This window comes from Electrophorus electricus, chromosome 22, assembly GCF_041902795.1.
Source record: "Electrophorus electricus isolate QZ-2024a chromosome 22, ASM4190279v1, whole genome shotgun sequence".
Lineage (NCBI taxonomy): Eukaryota > Metazoa > Chordata > Actinopteri > Gymnotiformes > Gymnotidae > Electrophorus > Electrophorus electricus.
In genome coordinates this window covers 1,517,041-1,530,833 of record NC_137518.1, presented here as the reverse complement: position 1 = coordinate 1,530,833, position 13,793 = coordinate 1,517,041, and the positions used below count along the sequence as shown (strand labels likewise).

The 13,793-nt window shown below is 45.5% G+C and overlaps 1 protein-coding gene across 3 annotated transcripts; it reads left to right on the top strand.

The window, feature by feature from the left end:
- Nucleotides 1-3,718: 3,718 nt before the first annotated feature.
- On the top strand, nt 3,719-11,149 carry si:ch211-112f3.4 (EF-hand and coiled-coil domain-containing protein 1). Of its 3 annotated transcripts, none has more exons than XM_081705251.1 (8): nt 3,719-4,518; nt 4,769-5,303; nt 6,631-6,725; nt 7,187-7,325; nt 8,428-8,569; nt 8,694-8,822; nt 9,406-9,487; nt 9,581-11,149. In XM_081705251.1, the coding sequence occupies exons 1-8, from the start codon at nt 3,981-3,983 to the stop codon at nt 9,733-9,735; spliced, it is 1,815 nt and encodes a 604-aa protein (XP_081561377.1). In that variant the 5' UTR covers nt 3,719-3,980; the 3' UTR covers nt 9,736-11,149. The 3 variants fall into 3 exon arrangements, with proteins under 3 accessions (XP_081561377.1, XP_081561378.1, XP_035376508.1); XM_081705252.1 differs by having other exon boundaries at nt 3,720-4,518; nt 8,685-8,822; nt 9,601-11,149; XM_035520615.2 differs by having other exon boundaries at nt 3,722-4,518; nt 8,685-8,822.
- The last annotated feature ends 2,644 nt before the right edge of the window (nt 11,150-13,793 follow it).

The following is a 13,793-nucleotide window of genomic DNA, read 5'->3' as shown; positions in this document are numbered from 1 at the left end:
TGTGTCCTGGAAGATGTGAACTTGTTACTGCAAAATGAGAAGAGCATGAGGGCCTGTAGGCTTTGACACTGAAGCCCCAGGGACACATTTGCCCTCTTATTTCACTATTCTTGACAGTGTGCATGTGATGAATCTATTTTGCCTTTCGAAAGCAGACTAGCACGCAGGAGGCGTGGTCTTAGTGACACGCAGGAGGCGTGGTCTTAGGGACACGCAGGAGGCGTGGTCTTAGTGACACCCAGGAGGCGTGGTCTTAGTGACACCCAGGAGACGTGGTCTCAGTGACACCCAGGAGACGTGGTCTTAGTGACACCCAGGAGGCGTGGTCTTAGTGACACCCAGGAGACGTGGTCTTAGTGACACCCAGGAGGCGTGGTCTTAGTGACACCCAGGAGGCGTGGTCTTAGTGACACACAGGAGGCCTGGTCTTAGTGACCATGAGAAAGGAAATACCCCAGATTAATTTTTCACTCTGAAGTTCAGGTTGACAGTTCTAGTTTCTCAATTTCACCCAGTTGTGTAGACCCCTAATATGTGGTCCCTCAAAGAAGCAGAACAGCAGAGATTAGTAGCCCACTGTATGTATGTATGTATTTATGTATGTATGTATGTATGTGTATACGTATGTATGTATGTGTGTACGTATGTATGTATGTACGTACGTATGTATGTGTGTACGTATGTATGTATGTACGTATGTGTGTATGTATGTATGTATGTATGTGTGTACGTACGTATGTATGTATGTGTGTACGTATGTATGTATGCTTTAATATAGTGTGTAAGGATACAGAGATGGAACTGATGAAAATTATTATTTTTAATATAAATCTTTTATGAAGTTCAAACACACTAGCTAGTGAGAAAATAGGGCTCCTAAGTGTCTCCTAAGTGTCTATATGATGCCAATGAACATCACACTGAGGCACATTTCAGGATTTCTTAGAGCTGTTCCCCACTGACAAAACAATGAACATAACAATGTACTATAGCCTTTAAGCGCGCGCGCACGCACACGCACACACACACACACACACACACACACAGCGTGACTCCTTTAAGGTCAACCAGCTTCCTGAGAAGTGCCAATGATTCTGAAGCGAGGATCGACCCAGAGACCATCTGCCACCTCACAAGTGTTTATGTCCTCGTTTACGTACCTGCGCCTCCATCTGCACAGAGGGATCCTAATAATCTGCACTACCTCAGACTCCCTTGGCCACCTACAGTGTCTAGCGCTGCCTCCCACATGGCCCCTGCTATAAAAAAAAGTCTCTAGTCCTCCAATAATTCCACCCCGAGCTTTGTCTGTGGACGATCCTCCGTATATCTGCAAACAAAGCCTCTCATTTACTGGCTGCGGTCCTTTTCTGCTCTGGCTCAGCTCTTTTGTGCATAGCAGCTGTGGACTCCAGACCTACAGCACTGGGAGTTGCGCGGAGGGGATGTTGCAAGAAGAGCCGCACTATGGCCACTCCAGAAACTCAGAGTCCAAGGCACAGCTGCAGGGCTGTACACACCTGCCATGTTCTGGAAGGGTTATTAATTCTGCTAATCACCTGCCGTATTGGTGTCAAACGTCTTATCTTTGCGGTGACCTCCTCTGTGTTTGATCATACCTGTAAGGCCAATTCGTGTCACTGTTGACCTCCGCTGTATAACCTTACTGGGGTCGTACAGATGCCTACACAGGCGTGCACTGAGAGGCCTGGTTTAGATCAGTTATGACTAACTCAAAGAGCCTTTAAGAACTGTGCAGTCCCTAAGAAAACAGGCCCGGCGCACTGAAGCATACAGAGACTGAGTAGCTAAAGGATGTCAGCTGTATTCAAAGTTTTCAAAAGATTTGTGTGTTGAGCCTGGAAGTTGAACTTCAACTCTTGCATGTCTTCTTGCTAAATAGCAGGCGTGCATGTGCAGGGAATGTGATTAGATGCAACAAAGGTGATACAGAGCGTGAAATCGCTCCAGACCAGATCTAGGTCATGAGAGGGGAGAGACTGAGACTGTACTGAAACTTTAAAGGTATGTAGCGTGCATGTTCAGTATGGAATGCATTTGGACAGAAAATACTTACATGATCCCGTCATGATCATACAGATGTCCTTCATGTTTGTTATTAATATACAATCAAATCGGGTCAGCTATTGTGCACATTGGTTATTGGCATGGATCAATAATGTGAGGTTTGTTCCTCAGTAAAGCACACTTGCCCTTATTTGGCTCCCTAAACTACAGCGGTTTCGGCCCATGGTGAGACATGTGGCTTGGACTAAGACTCCACACCTGTCAGTACTGCAACTCCCCTGCAGTGGTCAACGAGAAGTCCGAGGCTGCTCGCTTCTGCTCTGACCCTGTCCACTCCCCTTGTTACAGATCCGTTTTTTTGTTTTTTTACTGTGGACCCTTTCAGTTTCAGAGTCTTTCAGCCAAAGCAACAGGCTTTGAAGAGGCATCTGTGGGCTGTGGATACAAAGAACAGGCAGCTGCTTTGACAAACAGGCTGTTCTCTGTTGATCTGAAGAAGTTCGATTCACCTCACAACACATTGCTTACCAGTTTGTCCGGGAAGCTAATAGTAGCATCTGATAATGATAATTAGAGGCACCTCATGGGGGCTTGAGATAAGGACTCGTTAAGTTGAACAGAGAGGGTGTTTTGAAGGAAAAGCGCAAGGACATTTGTTTCACCACAGTAGTTTAGTTCACTTCTCTTGGTTCGTTTTGACATATACAATTTCCATATATTTGAGATTGACGCAGTAAGTTAATTTCTGTTAAAGTTAAAGTCTACTCTCTCCGTGATTCAGAGCGAACAAGAGCGTGCAGATGATCCCGTGCAGGTGACTGAGCCTTCAGCAGCTCGAAACGCAACCTTGGCGTGCAGCTCTCAGATTGCTCCAAATTGCATCTCAAATGCGCACAGAAGTGCCACTTGGTGCGATGATTTCGAGCGCTGCGTTTCCTGGGAAGGGAGGGTCTGTCCGGGAAGCACTTTGCGCTTCGGGCTGAGGTGCGATTAGCTCGTATTTGAAAGCAGTCGCGGAAGGTAGATGGATGTATCAAGTATCTTACTCACAGGAAGCTACCTGAACCGACCCAAAGTCTCAGTCGTGAAAGAGAAGACCGTGACACGCACGCTGTTTTTTTTTTTTTTCTTTCTTCTTCAAAACACGCAATACGGATTTCTTTCGCCTTTCACTGGAGATATATGATGATACCAGTAGCAGTTCTACATTTGAGACTTTTTATGACACGGTGTTCCCTCAGGGGATGTTCTACCTCTGATGTCATACATTGTGTAGTCCTACTTTCTATTTGCATTGTACCTTCAAAGTAGTCTTCAGTAAACAGTGGTACGACATCGTGGTGCTTCACGAATGAACTCGTATTTCCAGATGAAGAAAACCTTTAAAGTTAGGTCGAACTAACATATGTAGAGTCCATTTCTGATAGGCACGCCCAATGGAAACTAATTACAGTCTATTCCTATTGCATATTAGAATTCTTATAAACACACACTCTCTATCAGTTAGAAAATATTCACTTGCAATTCTTCAGTGAATTTTTAAGCCCATCGGGAATGCGTAAGATCTCCCAAAAGAAAAGGCCGCAAAACAACTACTTTAACAATGAATATTATACGAACTCAAGAAGAACAGTACACGCCAGGTGCTATCCTACCGAGTAAGATGCCTGCAGGCTGTGCTTTTTTCCGTCTAAGCTCAGCCATGGGTGATTGGGCAACACCAGTAGCGTTTCAAGGACACTTACACTCTACCTCGTCAGTCAAACCGGGTGGAGTCGGAATTGGTGACTGCTTTGGGAGCCTCTGCTTAGTGCTTGACGCCAACTAAGAACGACACGTGATTACTTTTTCTGCCTGAAATTCAGCTTGTTTATAAAGAGTTGGGAGGATTTCTAATTCTGGTGACTTTAAAGATTTTAATTACTTTGTGTTCTCCTGGTATAGTTCAAGACATGCAAATATCGCGAACGTCCGCGCTGCCCGATCCACCGATTCGCGCGGTGCGTAAAAGTGAGTGGCTCCGATGTGCATTGGCTCATCACTTTAATCCCGACCCTGGGGTCGAAAACGAAATCGTGGTTTTGGCTACCGGTATAGACCAGTATCTACAGGAGATATTTCATCACCTCGCCTATTACAGCAACGACGATGTCATCTCAGAAGAGGACTTCAGACTCCTTTGTTTGGTTTTGGGTATGACTACAGAGAAGAACCAGAGAATTCCCCCCGTGCTGAACTTCAGGGAGTTTCATTCACGTCTCTGTGGATTTTTCACAGTAAAATCTCATAGCGGAACAACTGCCACACGCCTCCCTGTCACGGAAGAAACGGAACACATTGAGCGCGAGATCAGTCTCCGGTGGCCCAGGGTACGGAGGAGGAAGTGTGTTAGCTTCGACCTGTCCCGAGACCTCAAGACATCACGTTTAAATGCTTTTGAAAAAACGGGAAATCTGAAAACACCTGCAGTGGAACTCAGGAAAGGTTCAGGTAAACTCACTTTAATAAGTGCTTCCTTACAGTATAAACCCCTCCAGGGTAGAGCAGGTGATCTGAGTCAATGAACCTTTTTAAGATAACCTCCATCTTCTTCTTTTTCATAATGAATAGTAAATAATACTAAAACACTGTATGAGGGTGTCAGATGAAATCATAAAACATTCTTCCTATAGAATATTTCTATATGAATATGTCTTCCTCAGACATTTTGGAAGGGTTAACTTTACCATGTCAACTTCAGGGTTGGATGGGCAACAGAGAGCCGGGCAGGAGCAGGTGGAAATGGAGAATGCCAGTCTGCGGGAGCTGGTTGAGGACCTGCGCTCAGCCCTGCAGAGCAGCGACGCCCGCTGCATGGCCCTCGAGGTGGCCCTGCGGAGGGGGCGGCCCGCGGCGACCAGGCACGGCAGCCCAGGCGGGACGGGGCCCCGAGGCACGCCGTCCCCCGGCCATGTCTCCCGGAGGCGCACCGGGGACCTACTGCGGGAGCTGGAGCTCATCCGGGCATCGCGCGACGGCCAGCTGGAGGAGGCCATGCGCTTCAACCAGCGTCTGGAGGAGGAGCTGGCAGTGGCCTACTCGGAGGCAGGCAGGCTGAGCATGGCCCTGGGGAGCGTGCGCCGGGAGAACGCAGAGATCAAGAGGAGGGCAGAGGGGGCGAGAGGGGCGCTAGCTACCGGGCTGGAGAGAGTGCATGCCGTGCAGCTGCTGGCCGAGCAGGTCGGCCCCCTCCAAGAGAAGGCCCAGAGCCTCGAGAGGGAGATGCAGAGATTCAGGTACCTACAACAGCTATTACCAGGGTCCAGCCATGCTCACTACCACACGCGCAGTCCATGTAGAACACGAGATTCATTGTCAGAAATAGTTTTTTTTGACTAAACTCTTCGTTCCTTGACTTTCCTGCTAAATGCCTGCTAATGCTAATAAGTGTAGACATTCCAAAGTCTAATATATCCTTATCTAGGATGGTTTCCTTAGCAACATATGTGCACCTATTACTTCCAATGTCACATACTTTACTTGAAATCTGAGCACAGTCGATGTACATTTTGCATACATTCAGATCATTTTAATTGATAGTTGTTCATAGGAGCCCCAAGGGAGAGAATGTTGGGCGTGAGTCACGGTGTAGGAGCGGCCAGCTGTAGAATAAGTATGAAAGATATGACCACTTTCAGACATGTTTTAGGCTGCCTAGTTTTTCTTTAGAAAGGTTTTGCCAAAATAAATCAAGATTGCTTAGTTTCCTGTTATTGCTCCTGCCATGTGACATTATCCTTTAAGTATGACTACAAGAGCCGATCAGGCCAGCATGTGATTATAGTGTTTTACCGGATCCTGTGTTAGCGCCAAGCTATGCTTCTAAAAGTGCATGTCTGGTAGTGAGTCAACCACAAGCAAATCTTCACAGACTACAGGAACGAGAGTCCTGATTGAGTTTGCACTCACATCCTCTCACCCCATACCCTTGGATCCTCTCATGTCAAAGCCAAAGCGGTGAGCAGATGCAGAAGTTGAATCGTCATTGCCATACGCAGCCAGTCAGGACCAGTGTAGAAGTGTTAAGCAAACTTTGCAACAAAAGCTGGTCTACAGGGCACGGTTCTGTCATGACAGTTGTAATCCAGGCCATCAAGGAAAGGGTTAATATTCAACTAATCCCCCCCGCTGGGCACGTGTTGCTGGCTGGTGCTTTTCAGTGCTCCTACTGCCCTGCTCTGATCAGATTAAGTTTTAAAAGAGAATTTTTCATAAAAAAGAAAGTATTCAGAGTATGAAAGATATTTCAGATATCTTTAATTACACATCTACTGAGATTAATCCCCCAGTTTTCTGACAAGCCCTGTGATTAATTATATCATCAGAGTAGCTGTGTGATAGCGTCATTCTCATTCCTTTCTCAGACAGGCAAGCCAGTGCCTGCAGGTTAGCTTACTTAGAATAGTACCCGCAGACACACACACACACGCACACACACAGACACAGACACGGACACACGCACACACACAAAAGTCTTTACATATCTATACATATACAGTTGCTCAGGATGGTTGTTGAAGCGGCATTTGAAGGCACTCACGGAGCTCTCTGACTGCTGTGCAGATCTCTCTGCACCTGCAGGGCTGCGTGTGAGCCAGGAGCAGAGGTGACTCAGCCCATGGACCCCTCGGGCCAAGATGAACTCCTCGTCAGTGGAGGTGAGTGGACAGTTTTCCTGTAACTTTAAAAGTGTACCTACACATACACACACACACACACACACACACATACACACACACACACACACACACACACAAGCGCTGCAGTTTTCCTGTACCTTTAAAAGTGTATCTTTAAAACACAAACACACACACACACACACACACACACACACAAGCGCTGCAGTTTTCCTGTACCTTTAAAAGTGTATCTTTAAAACACAAACACACAAACACACACACAAGCGCTGCAGTTTTCCTGTACCTTTAAAACACACACACAAACAAGCACACACACACACCACACAATTTAAAGGACATGTGGCTGCGTTTGTGCTGCTCATGTGTAGGTTATAAAATAAAGTAAAAACCTGGTACTGTTGGTGGATGGCACTCTGCCTGAAAATGCGATGTAGTAGCTAACGGGATATTAAACTCAACTTTTGAACTTGCTCTGGCAGAGGAACGCCTGCAGAGGGCAGTAGAGGGCCGGGCAGCGTCGGATGAAGAGGAGGAGGAGGAGAGACATAAGGAGGTCGAGCAGTGCTGTCTGTTAGAAGTGAAGCGTCTGATTAACAGATTGCACAAGTGTGCAAAGGGGTGAGGGTGTGCAGATCCCACACACATGTTCTCTTCACTGTGTGGGAAGGCAGAGTACCAATAGCAGAAACTGACATAAGAATTGGGACATATTGGATGTATAGACTCTACAGTTTTAAGAGTGGACTATGTCTAGGGCTTTAAAACTGAAGGGAGGGAGTCCAAAACCATCTCTATAAGGGTTCTAATACAATATTAAATACAGTTTTATGAATATAGCTTATCTATTCCATCTTAAGTGTGGTAATATGTGAGGGATTTGGTGCATGAATTTATTACAGCTGCTTACCGTGACAGGATTGTCTACTGACAGGCCTGGTTTATGTTGTAGGTGCTTATGTTTGGTTACAGCCCCCTGTAACAGAACTGTGTATATGTAGTGAAGATCACATGAGGGTTGTAATGCTTCCTAAATGTGGTGGATGTTGTTCATGGGTTTGACAACAACAACAACAACAACAACAACAACAACAACAGTCTGTTACAAAGAGCCATTTTCTCTCATACTGTTTCCTCAGCTTTCCCCTGATTTATTCACATGCTGATACGGACTGTCTAGATGAGTAAAATCTACCAGTAACAGAATATAAGAAAAGCAAGATTTTCCCCACAGTGCAGCAGAGCAGTTCTGAGCAACCCATCTGAGAATGTGGTGGGATCAACAGGTAAGCGCAGGAGAGTTATTAACCAGCCCATCAGAACTGCAGAGAAGATCTCACCAAACGCTTTAGCTCGCTTTAGCTCACCAAACGCTTTAGCTCCTGGCGGACGATGAACACACAGGCGCTGTCAGACAGGAGGACAGCTTTTGCTCTCGAGCAGGACACATTTAAGACTTGTGTTTGCATTTTTCAAACACTCCTTCCTCACATGTATCGGTGTGTGTGTGTGCTCCCTGGGACTCACGCTCTGCCTGAGCTACCACGATCCATGTGCTGACGTGCCATATGTGCTTTACTCCACCTGGGTATTGTGTTGTGTTGTGTTTAGTCACGTGATGTCCTGTCTACTTGCTGGGTATGCTGAAATAAAGGAGAATCCTCATGGCTGATAAAGTTATCATCATCTGGATTGCACTCTGCTTCTCGCACTCTTCTGCTAGATGTCAGAAGCCAGCCGTGTGTCACCTGCTCCGCTCCCAGAACTCAGGCCTTTACCCTGAGCAGTGTGGCTGCAGAGTGTTGCGAGGAAAGGAGACAGCCGGCTGGCACCACGTGCCTCCCGAGCAGAAAGAACTGGAAAAGGTGAGAACGTGCTTTAAACGGCTCCTCACGGTACGAGGAGTTTACCGAGGATTATGACTGATTAAGCACTCCTAATCTGTGTGTGTGTGTGTGTGTGTGTGTGTGTGTGTGTAAGGACCTGCAGCAGAAGCAGCAGGAGGTGGACGGCTTGCGGCTGGGGGTACAGACAGCGGGCACAGGGCTAGTACGCCTGTCCTTACTGGAGGAGAAACTGACCGATGCCCTCTCCCTACTGCTGCAGCTACGAGACAAAGTATGTTAACGAGACATCTGTGGGCAAGACATACAGCAAATAAAGTAGGATTGGTGGAGAAAATGTGAATATAAACCAGGAATGATGGCAGAACTATTCTGAGCCTTATACTGCTCTCAATAGGAATGGGATGCTAAAAGACCACGTAATAATTATCATTTATATCTGAATAGGGGCCTAAAATCTGTTTACAATGTATTAGTATATTATTAGTGCTACTTTGCCACCTAGTGTTCAAAACATACATCGCACCTGCTGATTTAAAACTTCTCATTTACTCACAAAGTGGTTTTAGAAAGCATCATGTTTAAATGATTTTTATTTACATTTAAAGTTCTTTATTTGTAAATACATTATGAGGTCAAAGTAACTTTCCTACCCTTTTCTGAGCCAGTATAGCAATATTTTCCATTCCTATCTTTACATCTTATGGTCAAACTAGATATTTGAGTGTGACAGTATCCACAACAAACCTCTTTGTTAAGAATTGTTAATTAATCAATTTTGATTTTGCTAACCTGAAATTCCACCATAGAAAAGCTTTTAGAGACACTAAAGAGATTTTGCTTTTTTGCCATGCCAGAGAGTCTCGCGGAGAGCCTTGAGGAACCTTCTGTTGGACACATTGGATCTGTGCAGTAGAAGAGACCCTCACCCTCACCCAAGTATGTCCTGCAGAACCCCACATCTCTAATACCACCCCCTCTTTTCCTTTTGCCCACGTGGGTAACGCAGTTATCCGCCTTCTTTGCCCACAGCCCGGACTCCTGTTTTTCAGGTGGTGGACATCCTTTGCCAGCGGCTAACCTCCAGTGAGCTCCTGTACAGGGCAGAAGGCGGCGTTGTGTGGTTCCGCCCGTCTGTGACCCCGGGGCTTCAGAGTACCATTAACCCCCTTCTTATCTCCTGCTGAGAAAGGGACTCATCTCTAATGTCAGATCTGCATCCAACTCCTCTTCCAACCGGACCAGGGGTGGATTTGTAAAGAGAAGCGCCATGAATACTGAGGAGACCTGTTGATATTTTAAACAGACTCTTGATGTGTGTTTGATGTTCCCCTTTGATAAGCACATTAGAAGCATGAAGAAACTATGTACAGACCGAGGCAGGACGAGGCCCTGTCTCATACAAACACAGTGACTCCAGGTAGAGACATGAAATGGTTTAGAGGCACTTCTGTAAAGTTCAGTCTCTGCAGAACAACTCCATCGTCTACCAGGCAAAAGAAACCCCGTGCACAACATGTATGAATGTTTCACATGTGCTTCGTGTGTGCTGACTTGCCCTCGGATGGGTGGAATTCTTTAAGCCTGTCGAGCCGTAGGTGTGTTGGACGTAATCCCTGCTCGTGACTAGTGCTGGAATGCAGTATAAGGGCTTTAGGGGCTGGTCACCGTGTACGACACTCCAAAGAATGGAAAGGCATGGAAAGAATGCAGCATAGACTTCTGTATTACAAACGTCGCACCTGACAATCACTTCATACTGATTTTTAATATATTTGATATTTGAATTGTGATTTATTTTGCATTACACGCTGACTGATCTGAGGACATGGAATCCAGATAACATGTGACCTTGATGTAACTCACAGTGACTCATCTGAGAGTGAGCTATGATGTCATCCTGTGGGGTCGTGTGATGCAGCGTTGCACGTGACTGCGATGAAGGGGAATCATGGGAACCAACGTTGATACATACACTCCTCAGTTACTAGCTCTGATAACTCCTCTCCGTAGTAACACAAACAAAAACAAAAGTCCTTATGAGGAGTGAATATTAATATACAGTTATGAGTGAAGTAAAAATAGTATACAAATGTTTTATGAAATTAAAAATTCATAGAGGGGGTGGGGCGGTGGTGGTGGAGATGAATTATGGCGGGCACGAGATCGTATTGAACACCTCTGTGTGGAATTGCCCCACCCTGTGTGCAGTGAAGCTCTTGTCCAGTGTGGTGGTGGTGGTGTGTGTGTGTGGGGGGTGACTGGCACATCTGCATGAGAACAATGGCGACCAGTCTTCCCCAGAGCCTGACGCAGCGCTCTGCCTCACACAGAACCCTCTGTTTGAAGACCCATGGTGCCGTGCAGCGTTGGGGACACTGACCTTCCGTGGCTTCCACTAGCCTTTAGCCCTGGAGACCAAGTGGAAGTCGCCTCTCTCTGATTCTCCGTCAGTTTCTCTATTGCTCTCTTTGTCTCCGAAGCATTTTTTCTTGCACAGTTGTCTTTTACTCCTTTGAACCTGCCCATCCTCCTCAAATGTCACTTCATCACCTCCCTCTAAGCTGGACGTGTCTTCGCTGACTCAGGAAACAGACTCTTCCCGCTGGTGATCTAGACTTCTCGCTAACGTAGCTGCTGACTACACTGTAACACAGTAGGAGGCGTAAAGCCTGCTTGCCCCGGGGCTTCAGGCAGAATGACATGAACCACCTGCACCAGTGTTGTGAGAACATCTCATATCACCATTTTTTTGAAAAGCATAGAAACCTGGTTTTGACTTAATCTCAAATCCATTACTTCTCTGCCTGGGACGGAGCACTGGCCGGGAAAGAAAAGGCTTCCACAAACGTAGTGATATGAAATAATATATTCCTTTATTTCCAGCAATTTACAAGTACCTCTGCCGAACACCCTCGTCAGCAGCAGAGGCGTGTGGGTGTGGGCTGGGGCCAGTGAGCAGCAGGACAGACAGTGAAGGGCAGGACCTCGGTGGCCCAGACAAGACAACCACACCCCGAGAGCTCTATTTTTGGGGCGTACTGGTCTCTCAAGGGCTGGCTGCTGAGCCCTGCTACGGAGTTCTTACCGCAGTTTGGGTTCTGACACCTTGCAAGGAGGTGGGAGAAAGGTGGTCGTAAATGGAGTGTGGGAGTTTTTCAGGAACTTCCGTGGGTTTGTTTTGATATCACACACCGTCTGAATACCATCACCATGACAATAGACTGTAAATCTTGAACCGCCTCTGCTGACAGCAAAGCATCTGTTCTGCTCAGATTCACCTTACGTGTAAATTGGATCAACTTGCTGAATAATAATAATAAAAGCTATATCAGGTGTTGAGCCACACTGCTGTTAAGGCGTACTACGTTCAGTACACTACTGAACCAGCTTGAGCGTGAGGTTTTGTAGGGTATTAGGCACCAAACGTCTGATATGTCTGTTAAATTTAAAACAAACAGCAAAAATCTACCATAAATTTACAGTAAATATTTCTACTGGCCCGATGCAAAACCCCCCCCCAAAAAACAAAAACATGCAGTGTGAAACTGAGGCACCAAATAAAATAGAAAATAGACAACTTCAGCTTATTTATAGAATAAATATATTATATACAATTTGCTTTGTATGCATCTCTAGAAATAAATAAACAGATCATCTCGTCCCCTGAAGTATTCTCAACCAGAGGGTTGCAATGGGACGATGGTGTCAGCTCACCCAGCAAGGCGAGCCGCACAGTTGCACAGTAAGACAAGTTCAGGATGACTAAATGCATCAAAGTGGCATATTGTATATATGCATTATTGTGCACATGCACATAATATACAAGACAGAAGTTAGTATAGAGGGAGTTTCACGTAAAAAAAAAACAAAAACAAACCAAAACCAAAGTGATCTTTTGTGGCATACGGTACTACAGTACGCTTGCACGGTGAACTGTTCAGACACTGGGGTGACCGCAGCCACGAGGAGAGCCGAGAGAGGCAATGCTAGAAACAGATTAAAGAAAAGACTCCATAGCTACAGTTTCCCAAGCTTGGCCAAACATGGGGGAAGGGTTAATAGTTAAAACAAGAACGGAATTTCATTATGAATCATGTTTTTTTTTTAAATGTTACATTTAAAGGTTTAAATGTTACATTTAATACAGTCTATTCTTCTGGCCCCATGGTAGAACATAAAAAAAAGACAAGACCCTCCACTTTAAGACACAGGAGATCAGGACACCAAGACAGCTCCTAATTCATGGGTCACCTTTGACTCAGACTGTATATATTTACATGTATTTCACTAGTGATTAAAACGACTTCGAGGGTTTACATTTCTTAGGCCTAGAGCCAAAGTAAGGGTTATATATTCTTATAGCTTCTTCTTTCTTTTTCTTAAGCAAGCTATTTAATTAGCACAGTTTTTGTAGGGCATAAACATGTTTTTTTTCCTCCCTTAAAAACATTCAATCTTCACTCATCTCCTCCACTCCAGAGAGCACTGAAGAGCCTAACATTTAAACCAGCTCATCTCTGAGAAAGCCATTTTAGTCTTTTCACACAGCACATACTACGCAGCGTTGCAAATGACAGAATAGCCCTTTTTTTTTTTTTTGCAATAAGCTTAATAGCACAATCATTAGAAACCTTTCTGTCTGGTTATGAAAGTTTCATAGAAAGAGGTCTCATAATGCAAAGCGTTCTGAATCGCGTGCTCTCAAGGATAGTAACATGTTTGACATCTCATTAAAATAGTGTTCTAAGTCCATACTCAACACCTCATCACGATCCTTGACTCAGAACAAAGGACTAGCCCATGACCACGGCTGAGGCACTGATTTGACCAGCTCTAGACCTGCACTGCAGGAAAATATCGCCAGGTGTGCACGAGCAGTAGCGTATGTCACTAGGTGTACGCAAGCCTTAGACCCTTCATTTTGAACCAGCTATGCAATTCATGGAAGCAATTTACAGCGACAAAGGATGATGGCACATCACAGCCTTTCTGAAACCCAACAACCTCAAGGTATAGTGTGAAACTGCTGTATATGCAACTGAGTGCTAAGTACGTAGTTGAGACAACAGGCATGCCATTTTATCTCGCAAGTGTCTTGCCAACCAAGTAAACGACTGCACAATCTGAAAACCGAACAGATCTGCGTGCAAAACGACAAAGTACTTTAAGATGTTCTTGTGTACAGCCTCTCTCTACTAATAGAGACTCAGAAACTCAGAAACGAGACCTGAAGGCTTAGAAA